The sequence below is a fragment of the Watersipora subatra genome, chromosome 3, assembly GCF_963576615.1.
Source record: "Watersipora subatra chromosome 3, tzWatSuba1.1, whole genome shotgun sequence".
Lineage (NCBI taxonomy): Eukaryota > Metazoa > Bryozoa > Gymnolaemata > Cheilostomatida > Watersiporidae > Watersipora > Watersipora subatra.
Window position 1 is genome coordinate 60447861 of NC_088710.1, and position 25334 is coordinate 60473194.

Genomic DNA, 25334 nt, shown 5'->3' on the forward strand with positions numbered 1-25334 from the left:
CTGCGAGGTCTACCGCACTCCGCCACTAAGGAAACACCCAATTACTTGATGTTGGGTCGAGAGCTTCGTCTTCCTGACCAGTTGCTGTATGGAAACAGGCTGGAATCCTTTACAAGCATACACGAGTATGTCCAGACTGTCCACGACCGGTTGATGCAAGCCCACACTCTCCTCCGAGATAGACAGAAGGAAATTGTGTCAACCGATGTGAGAGAGCCTCCGCTATTCAATGAGGGTGACCTCGTATGGTTACTAAGCAAGCGGCGGAGAAGAGGGGAAAATCCAAAATTAGCGGCCAAATATGTGGGACCCTATCGCGTACTAAGGAGTCACGAAAATCATACTTACGAAATAGAAAGGTATGGACAGCGATCCACTCAAGCTGAAGGAAGGCTAAGACTCTGTCGCCCTAGTCCGGTGCAACAAGGACGAGCCCCAGTTGAAGTCGAGCCTGCCCGACGTCCTAACATGAGAGGTCACCCCCGGAGACGAGTCTCACGAGGAAACAATAATCCAGATGCCGTTATTCTAGAACCACTCCTGCCCAGTCGACTAACGGAGTTACCAATACCCCAGTCGCCGGGAAGATTAGAAGCACTTCGGTTTCTCGGCGAAGATTCCTTGGTCTCTCCAGGGGAACGCAACCCTAACTCGAGGGCTGACCCCGACCCTGGCGGCGGATTGACGACCGAGGAGGCAAGAACCACGGGAAATATAGGAGCCCAGGCTAGTAACACCGGGGCTGGGAATACATCACGGCCCCAATGAATAAGAAGGCCTCCCGCGTATTTGGCCGACTATGATACCAGCGCCGTCCAATCAGGAGAAGCCATCAGAGGTCAAGGTCAGAAGGCGGCCATCTTGGACCCCAGAAAGAGCGCGCTCATTGCTTGCTGTCAACTCGAAGCGCACACATCTACACCTCCTCTAAACATGGAAATCACGAAAGAGACAGTAAAGAGGGCTTCACCAATCCTCGGAGCCTTGCCTTTATTATCCGAAGTGACTATTCCACTGGAGCTCCACCCAGCTCCTGACGAGACCCTGGATGACACGGAGTCGGACTCATTGAAAGAGGATTCCTCTCCACACTCCCAACTGCCGACAAAATGGATCTCTGAGGAGACGGCCAAGAAAATCTCAAGATTATGCCGGGAAAAGGGTGTTAACTGCCCACTTTGTCAACAGCTATTGTCTACCCCTCGACGACGCCGGATACATATAGCTCAACATTTCACCCAATTTTTCTGTAAATGTGGGAGGAATTCCACATCCGGAGACACTATTTCGAAGCATCAGTCACGAATTAAAGATGCGGAGACACGAAAAGCTCACGGCGGAAAGGGCATCACAATTTATGAAGTCGACCGCACCAGCTACCCCGCATGGAGCCAGAAGGTCCAACTGACTAACCCCCCGACATTCGAAAAGCCCACACCCTATGGGCCAGTTAAAGCGAAGCCGCCTGTGCAAAGAGGGCCCCAGGCACCCTTTCCCTCTCCCCCGAAGAAAAAGTGGTGTAGTCCGCCCAAGATAGAACGGCCGATTCCAGCTCCCAGGAAACTAACCACGATTGGAAGCGTCCAGAGCCGACTGGGGGATATTCGATCCCGAATCACGGTGGACGTCCTGCGGGAAGAGGCCTCCAATCTCCGACGGACGGCTCGTCGTCTGGAAGACCTGGCGAACCGAATGTCGACCCCATAGAAGATACGAAAGACATTGTTTATCCTCATTTTACGTGGTATGTTTTAGTTAGTTGGTGTCTCTCATATTATTGTATTTTTCCTTTTTGGTATGTTGTAGCTAGTTGGCGTTCTCCCATATTATTTTATTTTTCTTTTTCTTTTCTTTTTGGTTGGTTTTATATAGCCGATGGTCGTCTATAGGGGCGGCGTGTGTGATGGAAACGTGCATTGCCATCTCCTTTTCTTTTGTGTCATTTGGAGTTATATTCTCTTTTTCAATTATGTAACCACGCCCCTAAAGGAGGCTGGCCTTTGCCACCTTATTTACATATTCAGTTGTATTTAAGGCAGAGCCTCAGCTCATTTACGTCGTTCAATATATGCCTTGCATTGGAACCACACTCTTCTGTTACTTTGCGCAATAGCAGAATCACACTGAGCACTTACTTTACTCCAAGACTCAGTCTATGGACTGTGCTTTGGGAGTGGAGCCACAGAAACACTGTCGACCCCGTCGACCTCAGGTCGACCTTGTCGAACGAGTATAATATCACTCAGGGAGCAATTCCTGGTGTAAGGTGGTTGATGTAGACCGGTGGTGTAAGTCGACCTAGTCGCCTCCGCGTGTTGGTCACGGGCAACCCTTACACAGCCCCTGTGAAGAGTGAATGCAGACCGGTAGAGTAAGCCGACCCAGGTCGCCTCTACGTGTTGGTCGCAGGATCCAACACAATGTACAATAATGCTGTTATGTCTTTGCCATTCAGGGCTTTCTATATGGAAACCTTTCCAAATTACTCACCAATTATTAAAAAGTTTTTTTAGCTGAAAATTCATTTATTTATAGATAAGTCCATATGTATTTTTTGCGTAATCTTTAAAAGATTCAATGATGTGTACACTACTAGTAACTAAACTGAAAAACCTAGTGTAATATCACTAAACAAAAACAGAAGGTTGATCAACCAGGCTTGCTATACATGCAAAAATCTGTAACTCAAGACTCAATGCTAGCCAAGGTAGGCCTGTTTGAACATCATATATGCATATACATTAATTATGTTCAAACAAATGTTATTATAATATTATTATAACAATACTTTTTATATATGTGTATACGTGTTTAAACTTGTAAGTAACCACAGTTTCAGAGCGTACCGGCATTAAGTGGAATAGTAGAGCTCTTGTCGTGCTGCTTGACCACATATTTCCCAGTGTGTCTCAGCTCATAATGTATTCTTGGAGATTATCTAAATCAGGGGTGGGCAAAGTTTTTTCTCAAAGAGCCAAATTTCAAAGTTGCCAGATTTTTGAGAGTCGCATCATATGTGTATAACAGTATAATACAATTTTAATAGTTGTATTGTAATTAAATTTATTCACTAAAATATTTTTACAATAACATTGAATTATGTTGAAGTAAGCCCTAAAGAGCTTTGCATAACTTAAAGTTTAGTGAGATACGTGGAATTGTTTATGGCTGCTCATTATCTCTTCTTAATCTGGGTCTCTACTGCAGCATGCTATTTTTAAGGCTGGTTTGCACTATATCGCCGTTTTTCAGCGTTTCCCTTCCGGCGTTCATCGTTGATTATGTGGACCGCAAATTTGTTGGCATTGACGAAGCATCGCGAACACGTCGGGAAAGTTGGAAGCTGTCAAACTTTCCTGATATTTCGCCGAGCATCGATGACCGCCTTTCAAATTTGAACCATTTCGGTGATGGTAACTCGCTGTCGCGGATAGAGTGATTTAATCATATCTGTTTATGAAAATCGCTGCGAAATTAGCTTTTGATTCCAGCATGCGAAAACAAAGAGGTTTCTTCATGAAAATTTAAAAAGATAAATGAAAACACTACATCACAGAGTATTTCCTGATGCAAGCGCGGATGGGTATGTAATAGTGGGAACATGGTATTCATTGACGAACACCAAAGTATTGTGGCATCAACGCCGAGATACAGCGATATAGTGTGAACCTGCCTTTAGGAGCTGACACAAGTGATCTTCAGTCAAATTGGATCTCAACTTGCTCTTGATATTATTCATGTATAAAAATGCTGATTCACATATATATGTGGCAGCAAACACTGTGTGCAACCATCTTTCTAGTTGAGCAAGCTGTAGATATTCAGCCTTTGTTGAAGCTTTCAAGTAGAATCCTTCCTCAATTTCATCTATATCTGTAACTTTGAGGTTACACAACTCCAGTCGCAGAAATGAGGCATTAACACTCTTCAATGGACTGAGTAATTCACTCTCCATTGGGCTTTGCCTTCTGAAGTCCTTTTATGAGTTGTATGTGTTTCAAAAATTGAAACTGACTAAATCGATGGTTAAACTTTGGTTGCAGCTTTTCTATAAACTGGGTGTAATCAGCTGTACAAGAGGCCATTTTTTCATCATCATCTAAAAATGCTTTTAGAGTAGGAAAGTGACACATATCATCTTGCACATTCACCAGAAACAACTCCTACTTATGGGAGAAAGCTCGAACAGCTGGTAGTGTATCAATGATAGTCTTGTTCTTCTCTTGAAGCTTGAAGTTCGGATCATTCAAATGGCCACAGATGTCAACAAAGAAGGCGAGGTCACTCATATCTTTAAAAGAGCTCACCATCTTTTGAAACTGTTTTGCATTCAGGCTTGTGCATGTATTTAATGAGGTTAGCTCCTGATGAATACTTCACAACCTTGACAGAACATTTTCCTTACTTAACCATCTAATGTTATTGTATGTTAGTAAATCTTCACAAGTGGCATCACTTTTTTTGAGAAACTTCCTTGGGTTTCTGTGTCTGAGAGCTGATTGACTGGTGAAAAAGTTGATCATCTTTATAGCCTTACATATTAGTTGTTGAGAGTGATCATTTAGTTTTCCGCATAAAACAGCTTGGTGGATGATGCAATGGGGTACTAGCATTGATAAAATATCCTTTTGTCAATCTAGCTGTGACACCTTGCTCTCTTCCAACCATGGCTGGTGCGCCATCTGTTGTTACAGATATGCATTTTTAAAGAAGTATCTTCATATTATCATGTCATTTAATGAGGGCATCATAGATAACTTTGCCGGTGGTTTCTCCCTCTAATCCAACCAAAGTAAGAAGCTCCTCCTTCATTTCTTCACCGTCAAAGAATCGCCAACACAGGGTATAGGACTAAAGCACAATACTATGATTTATAAAGAAACATGCTGATGCTTTATAAAGAAGCATGGAGTATAAATGTGTGGGTTAGTCACTTTGAAACAAATATTACTATATATATTATATAAATCTACTTGAAGTTACGTTCTCTCTTTACTGTCTCTTAAAATGCACTTGTATGACTTCAGCTTGCAACTGCATGGTAAAAATGACATTATCAGTTGTTAGTGTACACACAGTAGCCTACATACCTCCCAAAGACTGCTAGTTGAGTTTCATCCATTATATCAGTAGATTCATCAATAGCGATGGAAAAGTAATCTGCCTGGCCTATAATATGGGTTAGCAAAGTCATACTGAGATAATCATTAATGCTTTCAATTCTACCAGTAGCAATTTTCTGAGAAAGTGATACTGTCTTGACTTTAGCAATCACATCATGCTTATCTGGAAAAAGTGTTTACATAGCCTCAACCATGCGTTTCTTACAGTCTCAACATGAGAATAGGGAAGCATTGCTTTTGCTAGAATCTTTGACACTTGTAGAGAAGCTTCTGTAGCGCGTTTATAAGCAGCTGTAAAAAAAGCTAGCATATTTTCTGAAGAAGTTAGTGATTTTTGAAGCGTGTCTACCTTTTGATATCTAGCTACAGATCCTAGTAGAAATGTAGTAGTAAACTCTCTGTGCTTCGTCTCATGATGTCGTTTGATGTTCGTCTTCTTATTAGCGAAGATCATTTCCTGGCACAATAGACGTTGCGGTTTGCCATGCCTAAAGATGAACGCATATTCCAGGGTCCGCTCATCTTGGAATTCTTTTGTAGATTCGTTTCTATTTCGTTTACTTTGTGAGGCTTCCATTATAATTCTGAAAATGGTTTGTTTTGTTGAAGATGCCGTTGCTACCTCCACTGCATTAATTAGCTTAATTGTAAATGACATGTTCAACAAAGACACAGCATCTTATATAAGCCAGCATTATGAAATCACGATGAAATGACTTCCTGAGGAACATTTCTGGAGCATTCTAATTTTGTCATCACTAGGTCACTTTGTCAATAATTCATGATGTCATGAATTATGACTCATGATGCATGTGTAGGCTATATATAATGCAGTAATAGTGCACTTTTAAACACGCCTAAAGGTATAAACACACTACGCGATATTTAGAGCGATATCGCGCTGCGTGGCGCTAATCTGCGCTAGAATTCACCCAGCGTGCTCATCCAGAGCAATAACGTTAAGTTAGACTTTCTCTGCACAACTATCGCTAGCGAGATGCATTTCGATTGGTTGGATTTTACCAGAATGCCATTTTATGGCGGGTAATTATTTCTTATCGATGTTCACCAATGTACAGCAGCAACAATTTGCTATTTTGTTAATATTGAAACATCTTCAGAACGAGCACTGAATTGTTCATAAATTTAATAATAGCACTCCCAGTCCTGTGCACCATAACAAACAAAAATTACAAAAAATCCATGTTGAAAACCAACATTTGGAGTCAATCGTTGCGCAGGTTGACCATCTTGAGAACGGTAAATATTTAATACATTAGGCCTAAATATAAAAAACCACTACAAACTAAAATATGTGTAAAAATAGTAAAAAAATATTACAGTTAAAAATGCAATAATCGTTTTTTCTTATGTCTCCTTGTAGTGTAGGCAGTGTACAATCCGTGAAAGTGAGATAGGTTTAATAACAAATGCGTAAGTTGTTTACGTTGTCGCCTAGACGGCGCCATATTGATTGCCCTAAATTTATTAACAACTCCGAAGAAACTAATGATACGGAATTTTATTGGAAGTTTGTGGGCGTGCCCATTATATCGCTTGCTAGTGGATTGCTCAAGTGTGTTTATGCACACGCTAGCGATATCTCCGCCCTCCTCATGACGCTCGCGATAAAATCGCCTAGTGTGTTTATACCGTAACATGTCACAATGCATGTAGTTTTGTACATTATAGTATAAGGATATTTTATATTTTGAATTTTCACCAAGTTGAAAGAGCCGCAACAAAATTTGCCAAGAGCCGCATGGGGCTCTAAAGCCGCACTTTGCCCAGCGATGACCTAGATTGTCAAATGATCATACAGTATACATTGTAATGGAGTAGCCACTACAGCAGTAGCCAAACAGCATGGGTACTGTTACAGTAGTAGTAGTTTAAGAACTTATATCGGTAATTGGTTCCAACTACTTCTAAAAAACATTTAGGGCTTCTGCATATTTATTGACCCATGCCATTTTGTTGTAAAGGGTGATGTGGTCAAGAAAAAAGGCACAGTTACAGTTGTTTAAATAAAATTGATAATGTTGTGCAGGTCATAAATATGATACATTATACTCACTTTTTGCTAAGAATAAGTTTATTTCTTGCTTTTAGCTAGGTCTGTCTTGGTTATCGATTGACTGAGATTTAAGCTAACCTTCCGCCTTAATAAATCTAAGCATTCACAATGAACAGTTTATTATCACGATCAACGATCAACCTCTCACAACAAATGACAATATTAACAAGGAGAAAAAGGGGGTTTGGTATATCAATGGAAATATTTCGTAATAAAACAATTCTCATGATAAATAGGCCTAATAAACAAGAAGAACAACCAGAAGAAACCAGCCCATCACAGAAGGAGAACACAAAGTTTAATAATAAATTTTGCTGGACATTGTGTTCTTTGTCTGTGATAGACTAGCCTGTATGCAAGCCAAAAAGGAGTTTATATACAGGCTGGTGATGCACTTGTTGTTTCATCAATTTCCAACAAGACTCCACTCAGCGGCTACTCCCCTCAGCTCTAGCTGGTAGCAAAATGAAGATGATGCACTCTGCTAAATAGATCATGGTTATTTATTATTCTCTCAATTGAGTACACACAAGGTAGAGTGAGAAGGAATAAAGTGGGTTGTTGAGAGACTTTTCTAGTGGGAACTATATTTTACCAATGAGCTACAGTTATAAATTGAAAATGAAGAAACTTGAGCGGTTAGTTGAAGCCACGAAATAGGAGTGATTACAGTCTACAGTACACGCTCAGGATACGATTACCTTAATATACAATATTTTTGTCTTACGAAGTGAAACGTGATGACTTTTTTACCTCACCCTATTAATCTTATTTCACCATACGAATTCAACAAAATTTCGCCTGAGTTCAAATTTGGCAGTTGGTGTTTTTATTACGTATGTCAAAATAGCAAAGATACCGTAACGCTGTTCACCGAAAATATTTTCACAACGCCTGGAAGCGATACAATGCCCAATTTCTCTCAGTTCCGCAATTCTCATGTATGAAACAGTAAAATTTTCAAGCAGCAAAGTTGGAGTTGCGATCCCTTTATACAAAAGGTCTAGTGGCCAGGCAAAATTTTTAAGCTGCTAACAAAATCCACTTCATTACAAAAACGGCATCATTTGGATTTTTTGCTGACTCAGCTTGAAGAAAGTTTTAAACAGGTCTGCTAAAATTTATAGTGAAAGCGAAAACTGAAAAGGATAAGTGATAAAATTTTAGTGATAAAAAGTTAAAAAGTAAAATAGTTAAAAATACTCACTAAAATTTAGCTTTAAGTGTGTGTGTTTAGTAAGCTTAACTTACCTGAAGTGAGTTTAAAGTTTTTGAAATGCGTACATCTGTCTTGAAGGTAATAACTCTTTACAGTACGTACGGCAATGGTACATTATAATTTATATTTTATTGCAGATCATAACCACTAAATACCATAAATTTACTGTAGGTAGCTATAATTACTAAGGTTAACATACTATTTTGTTACTGAGTTCTTATATGTTCAGAATTTATATAAAATTTTGACGATTTTTACCAGATGTTTGCATTATATAATTATTACGGTTTCTATACCTCTACATATGATTTTTCACTATGCGATATCAACCCCGCAATGGATCAAAATTATATCCTGAAGGTGGACTGTATTTGAAGTAAATTAATATAGTACTGATAACTAATGTACTATATTAATAATAGCATTTAGGTAGACAGAAATTTATGTATATAATATCATTTAGTCTCCTTGAAGGCGTGGTCTATCTCTTGGAAGTATCTTATATACTAGACAATGTATTTATATTAACACTAAAGATTGTACAGCTGGTAAAAAATTTGAAGCAAGAAAGAATTTGACAGACAATAATTTAGTAAAAAGAACAAATGATTATAAAATAGCAAGCAACTACACTGTGATGTGTATACAGGACAGCGTGAGTAACGGTTCGATACAAGTTCCTGCTGCCAAAGTCTTGATGTGTGCACGAGTGGCGGGTATGAATACAAGTATTAGGATTACTGGAATTTGATGATGTAGTCTGGATAAGCGGAGGCATCATGAAACAAGACAAATATAGTTGGATTGTTAGGGTTGTCCACAACTGAATCATACTGCTCAGATGGTTTGCTTGGTTTGTATGGAGCTGCCCTCATCTGATTACTGCCCTGACAATACTCTCCAGTGATGACTCTTGTCTGAATAATGTATTTGTGACCTTGAGCGTTTGGCCTTGAGTATGTATACTGAGCTGAGTAAGATATATTCTTTGCAAAGTAGCTGCCACACCCCAAAGCAGTTGCTACAAAGTCAACATATTCAGAGCAATAATGCAGCTTTAAACTTTAGTGTGTGTTTCACTGTTTTGAATAGGGTCGATAGATCACAAGGTTAAAGATACATACTTTTATTAATACTACACGTATCATTCTGAATACCCACTGATAGTACCATACTATAGCATTACACAGTGATAGTATCATATCATTAGTATTACACAGTGATAGTATCATATCATTAGTATTACACAGTGATAGTATCATATCATTAGTATTACACAGTGATAGTATCATATCATTAGTATTACACAGTGATAGTATCATATCATTGGTATTACATAGTGATAGTATCATATCATTAGTATTACACAGTGATAGTATCATATCATTAGTATTACACAGTGATAGTATCATATCATTAGTATTACACAGTGATAGTATCATATCATTAGTATTATAAAGTGATAGTATCATATCATTAGTATTACACAGTGATAGTATCATATCATTAGTATTACACAGTGATAGTATCATATCATTAGTATTACACAGTGATAGTATCATATCATTAGTATTACACAGTGATAGTACCATATCATTAGTATTACACAGTGATAGTATCATATCATCAGTATTACTCAGTGATAGTCTCATATCAAAAGATCAACATAGACATAACTAACTGAATGTTCAGCATTGCACGAATAATAAAAAAGTTTTCGCGCAAAGACTAATTTTTTTCAACATATGCAGCGTTCACTATTCTAACTTTTAAACAAACATATTCGTTTATTTTTGTGTGGCCAGCCAATGCAATATCCAAATATTCAAAATCTCAAGGCATAGCTAAAACAGATTGTTGTAAAACTTTTCTTGCTTCTTATGCCACACATTTGTTCACGATTTAAAACAACTTATAAACAGTAGCAAGCATCTAGTTGCCATTGGCTAAGTTTTTTTACTCGATGAATTTGTGTAACTTTAGCTAGTCAAAATATATATAATACTGTTTGTCATTTGTAATTTTTGATTTGTGTATTTTATTTCTTTAAAATAGAAGTAGCGATGTGGCCAACTTGATCCTTTCTTATCATTATAAACTGTGTTCATTACACATATCACAACCTAGTCTACCCGTACAGAACACTCAAAGCATGTACATGTACATGCATTGAGTGTTTTGTATACAAATATGACACAGAGAATTTCTTTCTTTCTCTCAGATGATGCATCCCTCTAATAGCCTTGCTTACCTTTTCTGCCTGACAAGCCACAATCAAACTTCCCAGAAGTAATAAAAGAAATTGTATCTTCAGCTGTGCCATGCCATAGAGGGCTGTGTTCTACTTGTCCTTCCGTTTTACCTAGTCGCTTAGCCACATCCTTCCGCAATATTATGTAGTGCTGGTAGAGTGTTGGATTTTGAACACGTTTTATCTGGGAGAATATATCAAGTTAACAAAAGCACATACACTAGTAGTAGTGTATTTGGACAAACAACAGAACCAGCTGTAAAATGCATAGAGATGACGAACACTTCCAGTCTAGCTTCAACTCTCTGAGTCACAAAGCAAAATGATACTTTAAACTTGTAAGAGTTAGCGGGAGATAGAGAACCCAGCTTTGGAGACTTAAAAAAGCGCAATAAGTCACCCCAAGAAAATGGTGTGGAAAAAGAATTGGTCCAGAGAATGAATAACTTCTGCTACATGGTCAATATATACAAGCGGAAAAGAATAGCTTTTAATATACAATAAAATTGTGTAACCATTGTGCGCTGAAGGGCCATTCGCAAATCAGTAAGGCGCCAATAACACAAAAGTGATCTATCCTCGCAAAAGTTGGAGAACAACTACTTAAACGCCAATAAAGTGAAAATAATGCCTCTCAATATAATAACAGTAATACCTCTCAATATAATAACAGTAATATCTCTCAATATAATAACAGTAATACCTCTCGATATAATAACAGTAATACCTCTCAATATAATAACAGTAATATCTCTCAATATAATAACAGTAATATCTCTCAATATAATAACAGTAATACCTCTCAATATAATAACAGTAATACCTCTCAATATAATAACAGTAATACCTCTCAATATAATAACAGTAATATCTCTCGATATAATAACAGTACCACCTCTCAATATAATAACAGTAATATCACTCAATATAATAACAGTAATACCTCTCAATATAATAACAGTAATATCTCTCGATATAATAACAGTAACACCTCTCAATATAATAACAGTAATACCTCTCAATATAATAACAGTAATACCTCTCAAATTAATAACAGTAATATCTCTCAATATAATAACAGTAATACCTCTCAATATAATAACAGTAATACCTCTCAATATAATAACAGTAATACATCTCAATATAATAACAGTAATACCTCTCAATATAATAACAGTAATACCTCTCAATATAATAACAGTAATATCTCTCAATATAATAGCAGTAATACCTCTCAATATAATAACAGTAATACCTTTTAATATAATAACAGTAGTATCTCTCAATATAATAACAGTAATACCTCTCAATATAATAACATTAATATCTCTCAATATATTAACAGTAATACCTCTCAATATAATAACAGTAATACCTCTCCGTATAATAACTGTAATACCTCTCAATGTAATAACAGTAATATCTCTCAATATAATAACAGTAATATCTCTCGATATAATAACAGTAATACCTCTCAATATAATAACAGTAATACCTCTCAATATAATAACAGTAATACTTCTCAATATAATAACAGTAAAATCTCTCAATATAATAACAGTAATACCTCTCAATATAATAACAGTAATACCTCTCAATATAATAACAGTAATACCTCTCAATATAATAACAGTAATATCTCTCAATATAATAGCAGTAATATCTCTCAATATATTAAAGTAATACCTCTCAATATAATAACAGTAATATCTCTCAATATAATATAACAGTAATACCTCTCAATATAATAACAGTAATATCTCTCAATATAATAACAGTAATATATCTCAATATATTAACAGTAATACCTCTCAATATAATAACAGTAATACCTCTCAATATAATAACAGTAATACCTCTCAATATAATAACAGTAATATCTTTCAATATAATAACAGTAATATATCTCAATATATTAACAGTAATACCTCTCAATATAATAACAGTAATACCTCTCAATATAATAACAGTAATATCTCTCAATATAATAACAGTAATACCTCTCAACTTACTAACAGCTGTATTTCTCAACAAAACAAAAGTATTAGAGAAACAAACCTCTAACACTGCATTGCCGCGGGCTCCTAGAGTAGCCATGAAGTTTTTTTCTACTTCCTGATATTCAGCAGTGCCAGGAACCAGAGTTTGCTCGGTGTATGTATCCAAGGGAGCTGCCCAGTGTGATGGCATTTCCAAACCTGCAAGTAGTAACTACATTTTATCTGCAGCCCTTTCACAAAAAACAATAAGGAAACATGTTTTAACAAGGAAACTAGACATGATGATGGTCACATGTATTTTTATGGTCACAAGTTCACAAACTTGCAGTCCAAAATACCTTGTGGCTTGCTGAGGTCTTTTCTAGCGATCTTAAATTTTTCAAGGTGAAGAGTGCCTTCCATTTTTCTTAGGTCCAATATCGCTTCCCCATTGCTTGTTTGATATTTGAAGACAGCCTGAGGGTTCTTGATATATGTCTCTTCTAATGCCTGTATTGTTAAATAATATCACTGATCTTGTGAAACTCTGTATTCCTGTAAGACTGCATTAAAATATGGCAAACAACTACATGAACTCCCTTATGCAGCTGATCTCTACCCACAAAGTATGAGAACAGATGCAACAGACGCCAAAGTGCTTCTAAAGGTTGAAGTACAAATAAAAGCTGGCTATTACCTATAGTTTCAATCAAAGCATGTGTTTGATGTATCATAAACTGTGCTTGTGAGCAAGACAGTATATACATTCACTCACCTTGTTAGTAACATTATCAAAATTGACCCACTCCGCGGATGAGTCTTCATACTTCCATTGGATAGCACGTGCTATCAAGACTTCCTCCTTCTTGTCATGTATCTTCTTCTCAATCCTCTTCAACTCTTTAACTATGAAATCACTCATCATAATGAGTTGTCTGTTGAGACCCACCATCTTTATGTTGCACAGGCGTTTGTCAACTTCAAGTTTCACATTCAACTTCCTCGCTTCTGTCTGTAATCTTTCCAGCTGAAAGAACAGTTTAACTATTATAAATATAGTTCTATTTGCCTTCTAGCACCCAGCAACCACTTCTTTACTCTTCTTCTGTCCGTCAAACACTGTCAACCAAAACATCAGATAAGCATAAATATATAGACCAGTGGTTCTTAACCTTTTTTCCCCCATTCCCCTTTTCCAAGGCTAGAGACAGAAATTCCTTCCCTCCCAACTCCTTCAAATAATGCACTGCAGCTAGAGAGTGAACTTTATTTACATATATAACTTATATACATACATATAGCATGTATATATGTATGTATATATGCATATATACACATGTATATATGCATTTATTACAGTCATATTTACACGGAATATTAAAAATGAATGTATATTGAAACTCAATATATCTATCATTGTAAGACACTCAGCAGACTAGTGTGATTTCTGTGTTTGTTTGGAGCTGACAAGAATTTTGATGTTAGGAGTTGTTGTAGATAGGGCACACCGTAGGTCAGCTTCTATTTTCAGGCGGTTTCTAGATTTGCTCTTTATGGTTAGCATTGCTAAAAATGCTGACTTGCAAAGATTTGTGGAAGCAAATGGTATGAGCATCTTGAAAGCGGCCAGGCTTATGTTGGAATACATTCTTTGGGCCTGAACCCAAAAGTGCGCTATTGATAGCTCCTTAAAGTCATCTTTTAAAGCGGAGTTGTTTGTCAGCTCCAAAAACTCCTGAAGCTGTTCCGGAATCTCATAAACATTGCGCCTGAAAGGGTCTCGGGTCAGGCTCATCAATTGCTCTGTCCTAGAATCTAACCTTGGAAAATAGCTCTCAAACTCTGCTATCAAACTGTCAAGTGATGCTCTATGTCGGTTAGCAAAGAAGCAGAAAGGGCTTTCTTGTCAACTAACGAATGCAGAACTGGAAATGAAACTCTTACATTCCCAGAAGCCAGTCTTTCCACCCAGACTTTGACCTTGTTCTTGAATGCATTGATACTATTAGTTACACTCACCACATTTCTGTCTCTACCTTGCATCATTGTGTTCACTTCATTGATTGAACCAAATATGTCAACCAGGTAAGCAAAACACTGATGGAAGCCTTCCACCTGCATTGAAGCCAGTAGTTTTGGTTTGTTATTAGTTTTTAAGAACTCATTGACCCCTGCTCGTAGATTGAAAAAACGCAGAAGCATGTTACCCTTTGATAACCATCGAACTTCGGTGTGGAACATTCACTGCGTTTCCATGACCCGCATAATTCGAAAATTAGAGCCAATCCGCAAGATAACCGCGTCATGGAAATAGTGATGAGTGCACAGCATCCATATCGTCGCATAACTTGTGGAAGAGACGTATTTGCAAGGCGGAGCCTTTGATAAAGTTTACTACTTTTATCACTGAAGAAAGGTGTTCCTGCAATCCTTTGGGAAGAGTTTTTGCTGCTAGCATTTGTCTGTGAAGGAAGCAATAGGTACTCACCACTAAAGGATTCTTTTCTTTTACCAACTGTGCAAATCCAGCATGGCAGCCAACCATGACTGGAGCACCATCAGTGCAAACTCCAATTAGTTTGTCCCAGTTCAGATGTTCTTTGCTGAAGAAGTTGGAAACCAGGTTCATAACATCAGCAGCTGTGGTGGTCTCTGTTAGAGGACTGTAGAACAGAAATTCTTTCTCAATTGTTTCTCTGTGTACATAGCGTGCAAACACCATCAGCTGTGAAATGCTAGCAACATCACTCATCAAGTTGAATTGCGACCATGGGAGATGACTTGATCTTTTCAATTGCTTGCCTCTTTATGTCTGCAGACATATCATCGATCCTCGATTTCACTGTGCTGTCTGAGAGGGATAAATCAGCTATTTTTTTAGGGGCTGTGTCTCCGAAAATAATCTTAGTACACTCCAGCAAACAAGGTTTAACGAATGTTTCACCAATGGTGTGTGGCTTCTTATCTCTGGCGATATGGTAAGACAGAGCATAGGATGCCTTGGTAATGGGCTGTGCCTGGATATGAAAGCTGCTAGTGGAATCCAGTTTTGCCATCTTGAGTTCTCTCTCTTTAACTTCAATGAACGGCTTTGGTTTATCCATGTGTTCTGCATGTTTATTTTTTAAGTGTTGCTAAGTTGATGTGGTTTCATGGAGTCATTAGCAAGCACTTTCACGCACAAAACACATTGTGGTACTTTGATTCCGCTTTTAATCATACAAGTGAATCCATAGTTAAGGTAAGAATTATCATATGTTCGTCTTTTTGTCTTCGACATTTCTGACACCTACAATAAGGAATATGCGATCAAAATATTTGAATACGTTCAATATCTACATTAGTAAAACATCATACATATGTTAGGCTACACAGGAAATTGTCAAAATGTTATACGTTTATGCAAACCAAATCGGTAACTGAACAATTAATATTGCAGGTATGTATATGCATGTAGCGTAGCAATCCTTACCTTTTCCACAGTTTTAGATCTTGGCTTTGTTGAAACTACTGAAATTCATTCACTCCTCGCTGCCCTTTATAAAAGAAAAATTGGTGCCACGGAAATCCCCTTTAGTAAACTGCCAAATTCCCCCCATAAAATCCCAAAATTCTCCCTGGGGGAATTCCCCCTGGTTAAGAACCACTGATATAGACACTCACACGCGCATTGTCATACATATAGATACACATATATATTCTATATATATTTTAATCTATATGTATATATATATAAATTTATCAAGTTTTGTTGTATGTGTGTATGCATTCCGGCTTTAGCTATTAAAATCTTGGATTAAACAAACCATACCAAAAAATATTTGATCTCAAACCCTGCCGTTCACCATTACAACGCCCTACCTAATAGGTCACAGAAATTGATTATTGTCTTACCAAAATAAGTTGCTATATGGGAGCACATACCCAACAGCTTTGCATACCACGCAGGGTGATTGCGTAAGTGAATGTCATTAGTTAGCTTACTAAAATCTTTCATTGGCTATCTGCCAGGCTAATAACAAGTGGCAGGCAACTCTCATTACTTCTCATTGTTTATAAGCTAGATTTTATTACCCAGGCAATGCCAGGTAGCACAGCTACCTGGCATTGCCTGGGTAATATATATATATATATATATATATATATATATATATATATATATATATATATCATATAGGCAAGGGACACAAATCCCATTACCAATGAGAGTTGACTTCCTTCCACGAAACAACTAAGTTCCTCGCAGACTTTAAGAAAGTCGATGTGCTGTCGATATATATAGTCGATATATATAGTCGATAGATATAGTCGATATATATATATATATAGAAAGACCATTCTATGCTCACAGATGGCCTAAGAATGCCAAACGGTACCATCAAAGATATAGAAGAAAGGTACAAGTGCTTGGGGATTATGCAAAGCGACATCAACCACAAAGCCGAGGTATGTCACAAAGACATTGCTAAATACAAGAAATGCCTTCGGCAGGTCCTACGGAGCCAGCTCAATGCCAAGAGCCAAGTCATGGCAATAAATACCTATGCACTGCCAGTAATAAGATATCCAGCAGGCATAATAAAGTGGACTGAGGAAGCCATCAAGGAAACAGATATAGCAACTTGTAAACTGCTGACCATGCATGGAGCACTCCACCCAAAATCTGATACTACTAGATTGTATCTCGATAGGAAAGATGGCGGTAGGGGACTCAAAAGTGTACAGCAGACAGTGAAAGCGGAAGAGCAAAGCATCAAAGCCTATGCAGCCTCCATGGCCACCTCAGATAAGTTGCTAGCTGAATTTCAATCGACTGCTCTTACAATGGACCTTCGCCCTGATGATGAGGAAACTGACTGACACACGAAACCTATTCATGGTGCTTACCACCGACAAATATCTATGGTTGGCGATCTTCACCAGACATATATGTGGCTAAACAAAGGAAACCCAACTGCCAATACAGAGTCGCTAATCATGGCAGCCCAGGAGCAAGTGCTCCCAACAAGACAGCTCCAAACAAAAATCTATCACACTAGAGACGATACTAGATGCAGACTGTGAAAAAAAAGGTGCACCTGAGACCATCCAACACATCATCAGTGGATGCAAGCAGCTAGCAGGAAACGCATACACTGAGCGGCATAATCATGTCACAGGTGTTGTGTATAGATATCTATGTGATGAGTGTGGCCCTAATAAATCACAACACTGGTGGGAAGCTCTTGGTAAGGTCAATAAAAATGACCGCGTTAAGATCCTCAGGGACTTCTACATCCGGACTGACAAGCATGTCCTGGCAAACCAACCAGATATAGTGGTGGTGGACAAGAAGAACAAGAGAGCTACTATAATAGATATAGCAGTACTCAATGACTATAATATAGCCAGCAAAGAAAAAGATAAGGTAGAGAAATATCTCCCTCTTGGAGAAGAGATTGAAAAATGCTGGGATGTAAAAACAACTGTAATCTCAGTAGCCATTGGGCACTGGGCGCAATAACACCGGCACATAAAATGTTGCTTGCCCAAAGACCAACAGCAATCAACTCAGGTGAGTTGCAAAAAAGTGTGCTATTGGGAACAGCTAAGATCTTGAGACGAGTGCTCAAACTCCCAGGTCTCTGGTAGGAGACCCGAGTTAGAGCAAAATTTACCACCCATACGGGGTATCCGGGGTGAGGAAACAATTTTTTTTTTTTTTTTCAAAGCATGTATGAGAATCATTCTGGCTATAGCTATAGCGCACACTGATTACTTTACCAATGCGACCACGCGTTACGCTGCCCCTGATAAGAAATATTTTTTGTGAGGTACAATTACTATATCTGGGGTCAAGGCCAATTTTTCTCACGCAGACAATTATATTGTTTCTGTGAAAAAAGCCTCAAAATTATCTCTTCATTCAGTCAGACAAAAACAGTGCAAGATCTCATTTTTACATTTGTACTGGTATCGAGAGGTACCATTATTGTCGTATTCAAAGTTTTGATGGATAGCTTCTGGTGGACCAGTAACCTTTTTTATACACACAGACTTTTATGCAAAAACTGTTATTATTAATACAACATATTCAGAATTTTTAATTTGTTTTCTCAATTAGTATCAATTGTATTATTGCCGAATAATCTTTTATTGTAATCGTAGCAAAACGGACTTAATTTAGCCATTATATACTTGCAATATTACTTCACATTTACATCTAAACCTTTTCATAATCGTTTTATTTTTTCAATTTATTTGACCTGCACAAACCTTTTTCTCATGATATGAAATTTAAAAATTGTTTGACAAAGTTTTGAAACCTTTACAGTTGTTTTTATTTCCTCTCTTAATTTATTTCAACTACACAAAACACTTTTCTCATGATATGTAGTTTGAAAGTTAGAATGGCACATGTTGTTATATGTTAAATACAAATCAATTTTCTATCCACAGACTTTTTCTATTACTCGCTTGCCGCGCCGGGTTGTACAGCTAGGTGTATTAGCTTACACATCTTTCCTTCTATACCTAATCAATTAGTTTTTCGTAATTAATTTCACATTTTACATCAAACATTTGTAAGATTACAAGTATCAGTTACTCCTCACTCTCTTATATTTACATACATTTACATACATTGAGAAATATATATATAGATATATAAATTTACATTCTCTTATTACATTTATAAACTTCTTATAATTTTCGAAATTTATAATATAAGTTTTTTAAAGTTTGTTTCATTGTTGTTATTATTTCAACTTGCATTCTTTTAATCATAATTCGATTATCGTGTTTGAAGTTTAAACATTATTCATTTTCCTATCATTGTTATTATTACTTGATTAGTTTTCAATCGTTATTAATATTATTTTTTTATTCAATCATTTTTGACAGACATTGTTCTAATAAAATTTAAACCACAAAGTACTACCATAATTATTATGTCATATTTTTTAGTATCGTCGTATTCAAAGAGTTGATGGATAGCTTCTGGTGGAACAGTAACCTTTTTATACCCACACATTTTTATGCACTAGGCATTATCAATAATTCAACATTTTCATGAATTTTATTTTGTTTTTTTCAGTTGTTGTTAATTGTATCAACACCAAATCATTTTTTATTTTAATTGTGGCAGAACAGACTTTATTTAGCCATTACTTGCTAATTATTTTACATTTAAACACCTTTACAACTGTTTTTTTCTCACTTTTTTGAGTTGCACAAAACATTTTCCTCATGATATGAAGTTTGAAAAATACAGTCGTTTACATACCTTTACAGTTGTTTTTTTCTTAATCTATTTAAACTGCACAAAACACTTTATTCATGATATGAAGTTTGAAAGTTAGAATGGTAACTGTTTTGATGTGATAAATAAAAATAAATTTTCCGGGCAAAACTTTTAAATTACTGGGGAAATGTCGGGCATTCACCTAGGCATATATAAGGCATATAAGGCATATATATGCCATATATATACTACACAGAGAGAAAAAAATGATTGTAATTTGATTTAGCCAGGCTTAAGATTTAATATTATGTTGATAATGATCTAAAAATCACTGTTACCCATAACACATACCCATACTGATTGAAAAATGATTTGATAATGATAATTAATGGCAAATTAATCAAGAGCTGGAGTAAATAGTGAGTCTATCCTACATTCAGCTGACAACTCAAACTTCAATCACAACTGATCATTCTTAAATCAGTAAAGCAAAATGAAAAAGTCAATCATATGACACTGAAGATTGATTTAATAATGATCGCTAATTAATTGTTGACAGCCAGGACTATCAAAATTCAATCACATACTTTCTCATGAATCTGTTTTAAATCATTGTTGAAATAAATCAAATTTCAGACAGTTGCCATTTAATATTGATTCCACAATCCACAGCAGTTTAGACCAAGAGTTGTTCCCACTTTAATCTGGTTACACATATTAAATACATATGTTACACATAAAAAATACAACCATGTTCAATTGTCTCTGTATGAAATGCTTACAAGCATTCAATTTGCTAGAGTCCAACGCTATAAAGTTGCCGTGTGAGCTACCATAACAATTGTTTTTTTCTGTATATTCCAAGTATAATAAAAGTTCAAAAAGTTTACATCATTTCTATCATCTGAATTATTTTTTATTCTGATCTGACAAAAAATCACTAACGATCGCAGGATCAAATAACTTTTATTTTACCATTTTAAAATTCAAGCCTATGTTTACTAGGTTTTTCAATTTTTATTCTTTTCCAAAAAGGCACGATTTTTTTAGCTTTTAGCACAAAGCAACGTCTCTCAGATAATCGTTTCATATTGTAATTCATCGACTAATATCTTGTTGATGATATTTAAAACTTACTAGCATTCACATCCTTTGTTTAACGCTACTAGACGACAGCTTTATAAACGTCTACTGAAAGCGACATAAAGTTCATTTCTCCACGCAACCGATAAACGACATTAAAACGATAAACGATAAACGACACCCTTTCCCCAGCCCAAGGGTTGAAGTCAAGCAAAAATGACGTGAATTCCAGGATTTGAGTTTTAAAAAATGGTACTGCCATGGCAAAAACCGCAGTATAGAAGGATACGGCCCTGCATGGCAGTTTAGTGAACTGAGCTAAGAAATGTAATGCATTGTATTTTGAACCGCATCAAGCTGGGGTTAGTTCATGAAATTATCTGTTCCCTAATTGGAACTAGACAGAAGCGTTGGATTTGAACTTGGTAGTGGAAACTAACAGTCAATAAATAAAAAGTACTGGACATCCTTCCTTGCTGAGATCTGGGCACTGCCCCCTTGATTGATTCATAAGAACAATTTATACATTTGGAGAATTATAAATATATTCATTCGTCAGTTTGTTCAAACCTAGCTAGATATTCTCTCAAGAAAGGTTTTCAACATGGCATTGTTGAGTTCACTGAACTAAGGTTCCTTTCCACAACTTTGCAGAAATGGTGTGTAGCCAAACACAGTTTTTGGCCCAAGACTGCTTTGGTCTGATCGCTGGGGTAATGAAATGCTGGAATAAGACTACACAACAAAGTAAATTATTGAGAATTCGGTAATTGCATTAACCTTTTGCCTAAAAAATGTAAAATGGTAAAATACGAAATTTCCTCTAGCAACTTATCTCATCATAATATGTTTAGCTTGGATGTCAAAAGTCTAGTAATATAAGGGCCAATACTGAGATCTCATTAATAAATCCAGACCACCATATCATCGACTTAGCTGCACAGAATGCAGCAAGTCATATCTCATGTTTTACCAGCAACACAAAATTGAGCTGTCATTTACAAAGCTGTTTATTAACAAGCTTATGCAGAAGCAATGAAAGCTCTTTAGGCATGCTCTCTATCTAATGAATCCAATGAAATAGCTGGCTAAGGACTGACACGATCAACTTGCAATAGTTGTTTTAAATTTTCTATTAAACCTTGGACTGTTGTAGTAAGGAAATAGCTATGATCAGAATGTTGTTGAGTTTCAAATCTGGAATAATTGAAAAATTGCCTTATTGCATATTATTGGTCTACTCTGGAATGTCAACAGTATAATTATTATTATTAGACTTCTTTGATATTGAAAAAATTCATTTTGAAGCAATTGAAATTTCACAAGCATGACTAAGTTGTGTACATATTAATAATTAGAGCTTTGTATATATTCTTCTTGATAAACATAGAATTGTGTTGTGAATCTCTTGACTAAATAGTTGTACATGTAAAACCAAGTAAAATTATAGTATCACACCTTTTCACACTTGCAGAAAATTGGAATGAGCTACAATAAAAGAATGTTGAAAACAGGGCAATCAGTCAAACATTGCTTTTGTAGACAGTTTTAGATATAATTGATATCAATGATAAAAAACCCTCTATCTAATATTATTGGTTTTATTGTTTTATTTATTATTTAGTTTTATTGTAGCCTAAGCTCAGCCTGTCTCAGGTTAGTTGCAGTTGATATATTTTTATATACATGCTAGATGGTAAACTCATTGGCTGTTATGCTACAGCCTTCCTAATTCAGCGAGCCCAATACTATCTACTAGCCAATGCCTAAAACCTCTGTTGGATTGTGCATAAAATCCTATCTTCCACAATCTTCTACTACAATTATCTAATACTATATGATTGCTTATTTATAGCGTGGTTATACCTTGTCTTATTATTAACAGACGCTATGAGTTACATAACTTAATTCAATGATGGGATTTATGTTGTATATGAAACAATGACGCTGTGAGTTATTGGGAGTGCTTGCTTTCAGTATGGGCCAGCGCAACAACTAGAGCGACCTGGTAATATTACAACCACAGCTGAGAAGAACATTTTTATAGACAAGCATTTAGTTATTATTGTTGGTCACTTTATTCTTTTAGCTATCAGGATGTTTTGCTGAGCACTGTACACTATGATACCAAGCAGCCTTAATACTAGTATTCTGTAATGTGCTTTTGCAGTAGAAACAGGTAGTTGAAACCACCCCTTGACCGACAGCGAAACTCATGATGCCTTGAAATGAGTATGATTTAAATGTAAATTTCTATATGGCTTGGCACTTCAATTATGGTGGCCTTTTGAAAAAAGTGGTTTTTGGTAGAGCTTATTGTATGTCAGGTTTTGAGGCAACTGAAGCCATTCTCCCATTATCAATGAAAACAAAAATAAAGTATCAGCTAATCATACAAAATTATTGTGCAATGCAGTCACAGTTGTTTAACCAATGCTTCATGGATATAATTAATGGCCAATTGATGTTTGTCACTAGTATGACTGTATTTCACCAGAGATACAATAGCTAAGAAAACTTACCATCTTGTTAAAATTCAAGGATAAACATGACTCTGAAATCCTCTAATTGTAGCATGTAGCTAATGTATCCAAACTGCTGCAATCTAAGCTTGAGGCTGTACTATTGACAAATTTTCATCACCTTACTATTTGAATGATGGCTTCAAACAACCCATTCGATAGCCATTGTCTGACTCAAATCTCCTAATTCCACTTTCCTAATTCAACAAACAAAATGTAGTTTGTGGAGTCGAATATAAGCGAATAGTATAGTATTAGCTGAGCCATCTGTAAGCTTTCTACTAAAGCTAAAATGATGAAATACTAGATTAAATTACTACATTACACTTATTTAGGATGTTTTGCCTTGCCTGATATCGATAAAATACACTTATTACCAGCGAAATATTTGGTTGGGAGCTATGATCTGGCAATTGTTTTCACTTAATCTGATACATAGAAACCTTTAGTGTATTTTATTTTACTGAGTGAAGATTGATTTCTCCTATTAAGTTGCATCGTCATTTGTAGTGCTCAGAAGATCTGTAATCTGTATGTTTATTTGACTTTTGTAAGTGTTGCTTAAAACATGGAGTTAAGGTGGTTATATGTGAGCCAAGGGGGTGGCCATGGTTTGCCATGAGCTGACATTTATTCACAGTATCATATAGATGTCGATTTCACTGTTTATTGGTGCTATACAGTATATACACAAAATTTGATTTACGTGGTAATAAGGAAAAACCCTGATAGTAATGCATTCCTAACACTGCACATCTTCGCCACTGTTGCAACATTTATCTGATACTCAACCCAACTGAAATGATTAATGTATCCATAATACAATATTCAGTATAAGATAAGCTATTTGTTTTTAAGTTAACTCAAGTAGCTACACTACGCATATTGCGTGGTGGGGTAGAGGCACGGCTCTTTCCCTCTCCAAGAGAGCCTATCCAGACTAACTCATATTCATTATGTCTTTTTTTACTTATGTTGACATCTTGGAGTTTTTTAAATTCTCTGTATTCCTAGCTTAAAAATACAAACTAAAATCATTGCATTCCACGGTTAACTATTATTCACAGTATTTTTGCTCAATACATGTACAACAAATTGGCCATGCCTTGCTTTAAAGCTATAAATACCCAATATCTATGATGATGATAAGCGGCTCAGGCGCTGGGCAGCCTGATCATCGCATTGACCAATGAAAACAAGGGAGGCATTTTCAAATCATCCTTGTAGAATTAAAGCTGGCAATTGTCATTTTGCACTTGATACTGTTAAAGCGATCACCTAGTAGGATACACAACACAATAGACAACTATTCAGATAATTACAAAATATATCGTAGTGACGACATAGACAATATTGAAGCAAGTAACCATGAAGAGCTTGTGTCATCTGTGCCATCACACTTTCTGCAGTCATTTGGATAATCAATCGTGAAAGCCTGCCATGGTGAGTTTGTATAACATACAACATGGCACTATTTAGCCAAAAATTTATCATAAATGTCATACTAATGTTTCTGTCACTAAGCAATGTAAAATTCCTGAGAACTACATCATTGGATATCACAAAAAATCATAGAACACGCGCACACCCCTTGGAGCAAGAGTAATGGTGGCTGTATTGGGATTTTTAAGACTATATTCACAATCTCAAATCTTTTATAATTTAATGTATATTGTTTGTTGTTTAAAACATATAATAGAATATTTAACCTCCTAGAAACGACAGAACAACTATGAAGAAATTGCTCACATATTCAACCAGAATATATCATTTAAATTTTTCTATCAATTTTAGACCAAGGCGTCGATGAAGATATTTTTATAGAACTGATGGAACACCAGCTGGCCAACCTTCAGCT

The 25334-nt window shown here is 36.3% G+C and overlaps 1 protein-coding gene across 1 annotated transcript in view; it reads right to left on the bottom strand.

The window, feature by feature from the left end:
• Positions 1–9069: 9069 nt before the first annotated feature.
• Positions 9070–25334, bottom strand: part of LOC137391556 (protein mono-ADP-ribosyltransferase PARP14-like) — a 30841-nt gene continuing 14576 nt past the window's right edge. The window contains exons 6-10 of the mRNA XM_068078064.1: positions 13425–13676; positions 13009–13159; positions 12729–12868; positions 10671–10854; positions 9070–9440 (exon numbers count right to left, since the gene is read on the bottom strand). Of these exons, the coding sequence (XP_067934165.1) occupies positions 9157–9440; positions 10671–10854; positions 12729–12868; positions 13009–13159; positions 13425–13676 (1011 nt within the window). The 3' untranslated portion in view covers positions 9070–9156. The remainder of the gene's footprint in view (positions 9441–10670; positions 10855–12728; positions 12869–13008; positions 13160–13424; positions 13677–25334) is intronic.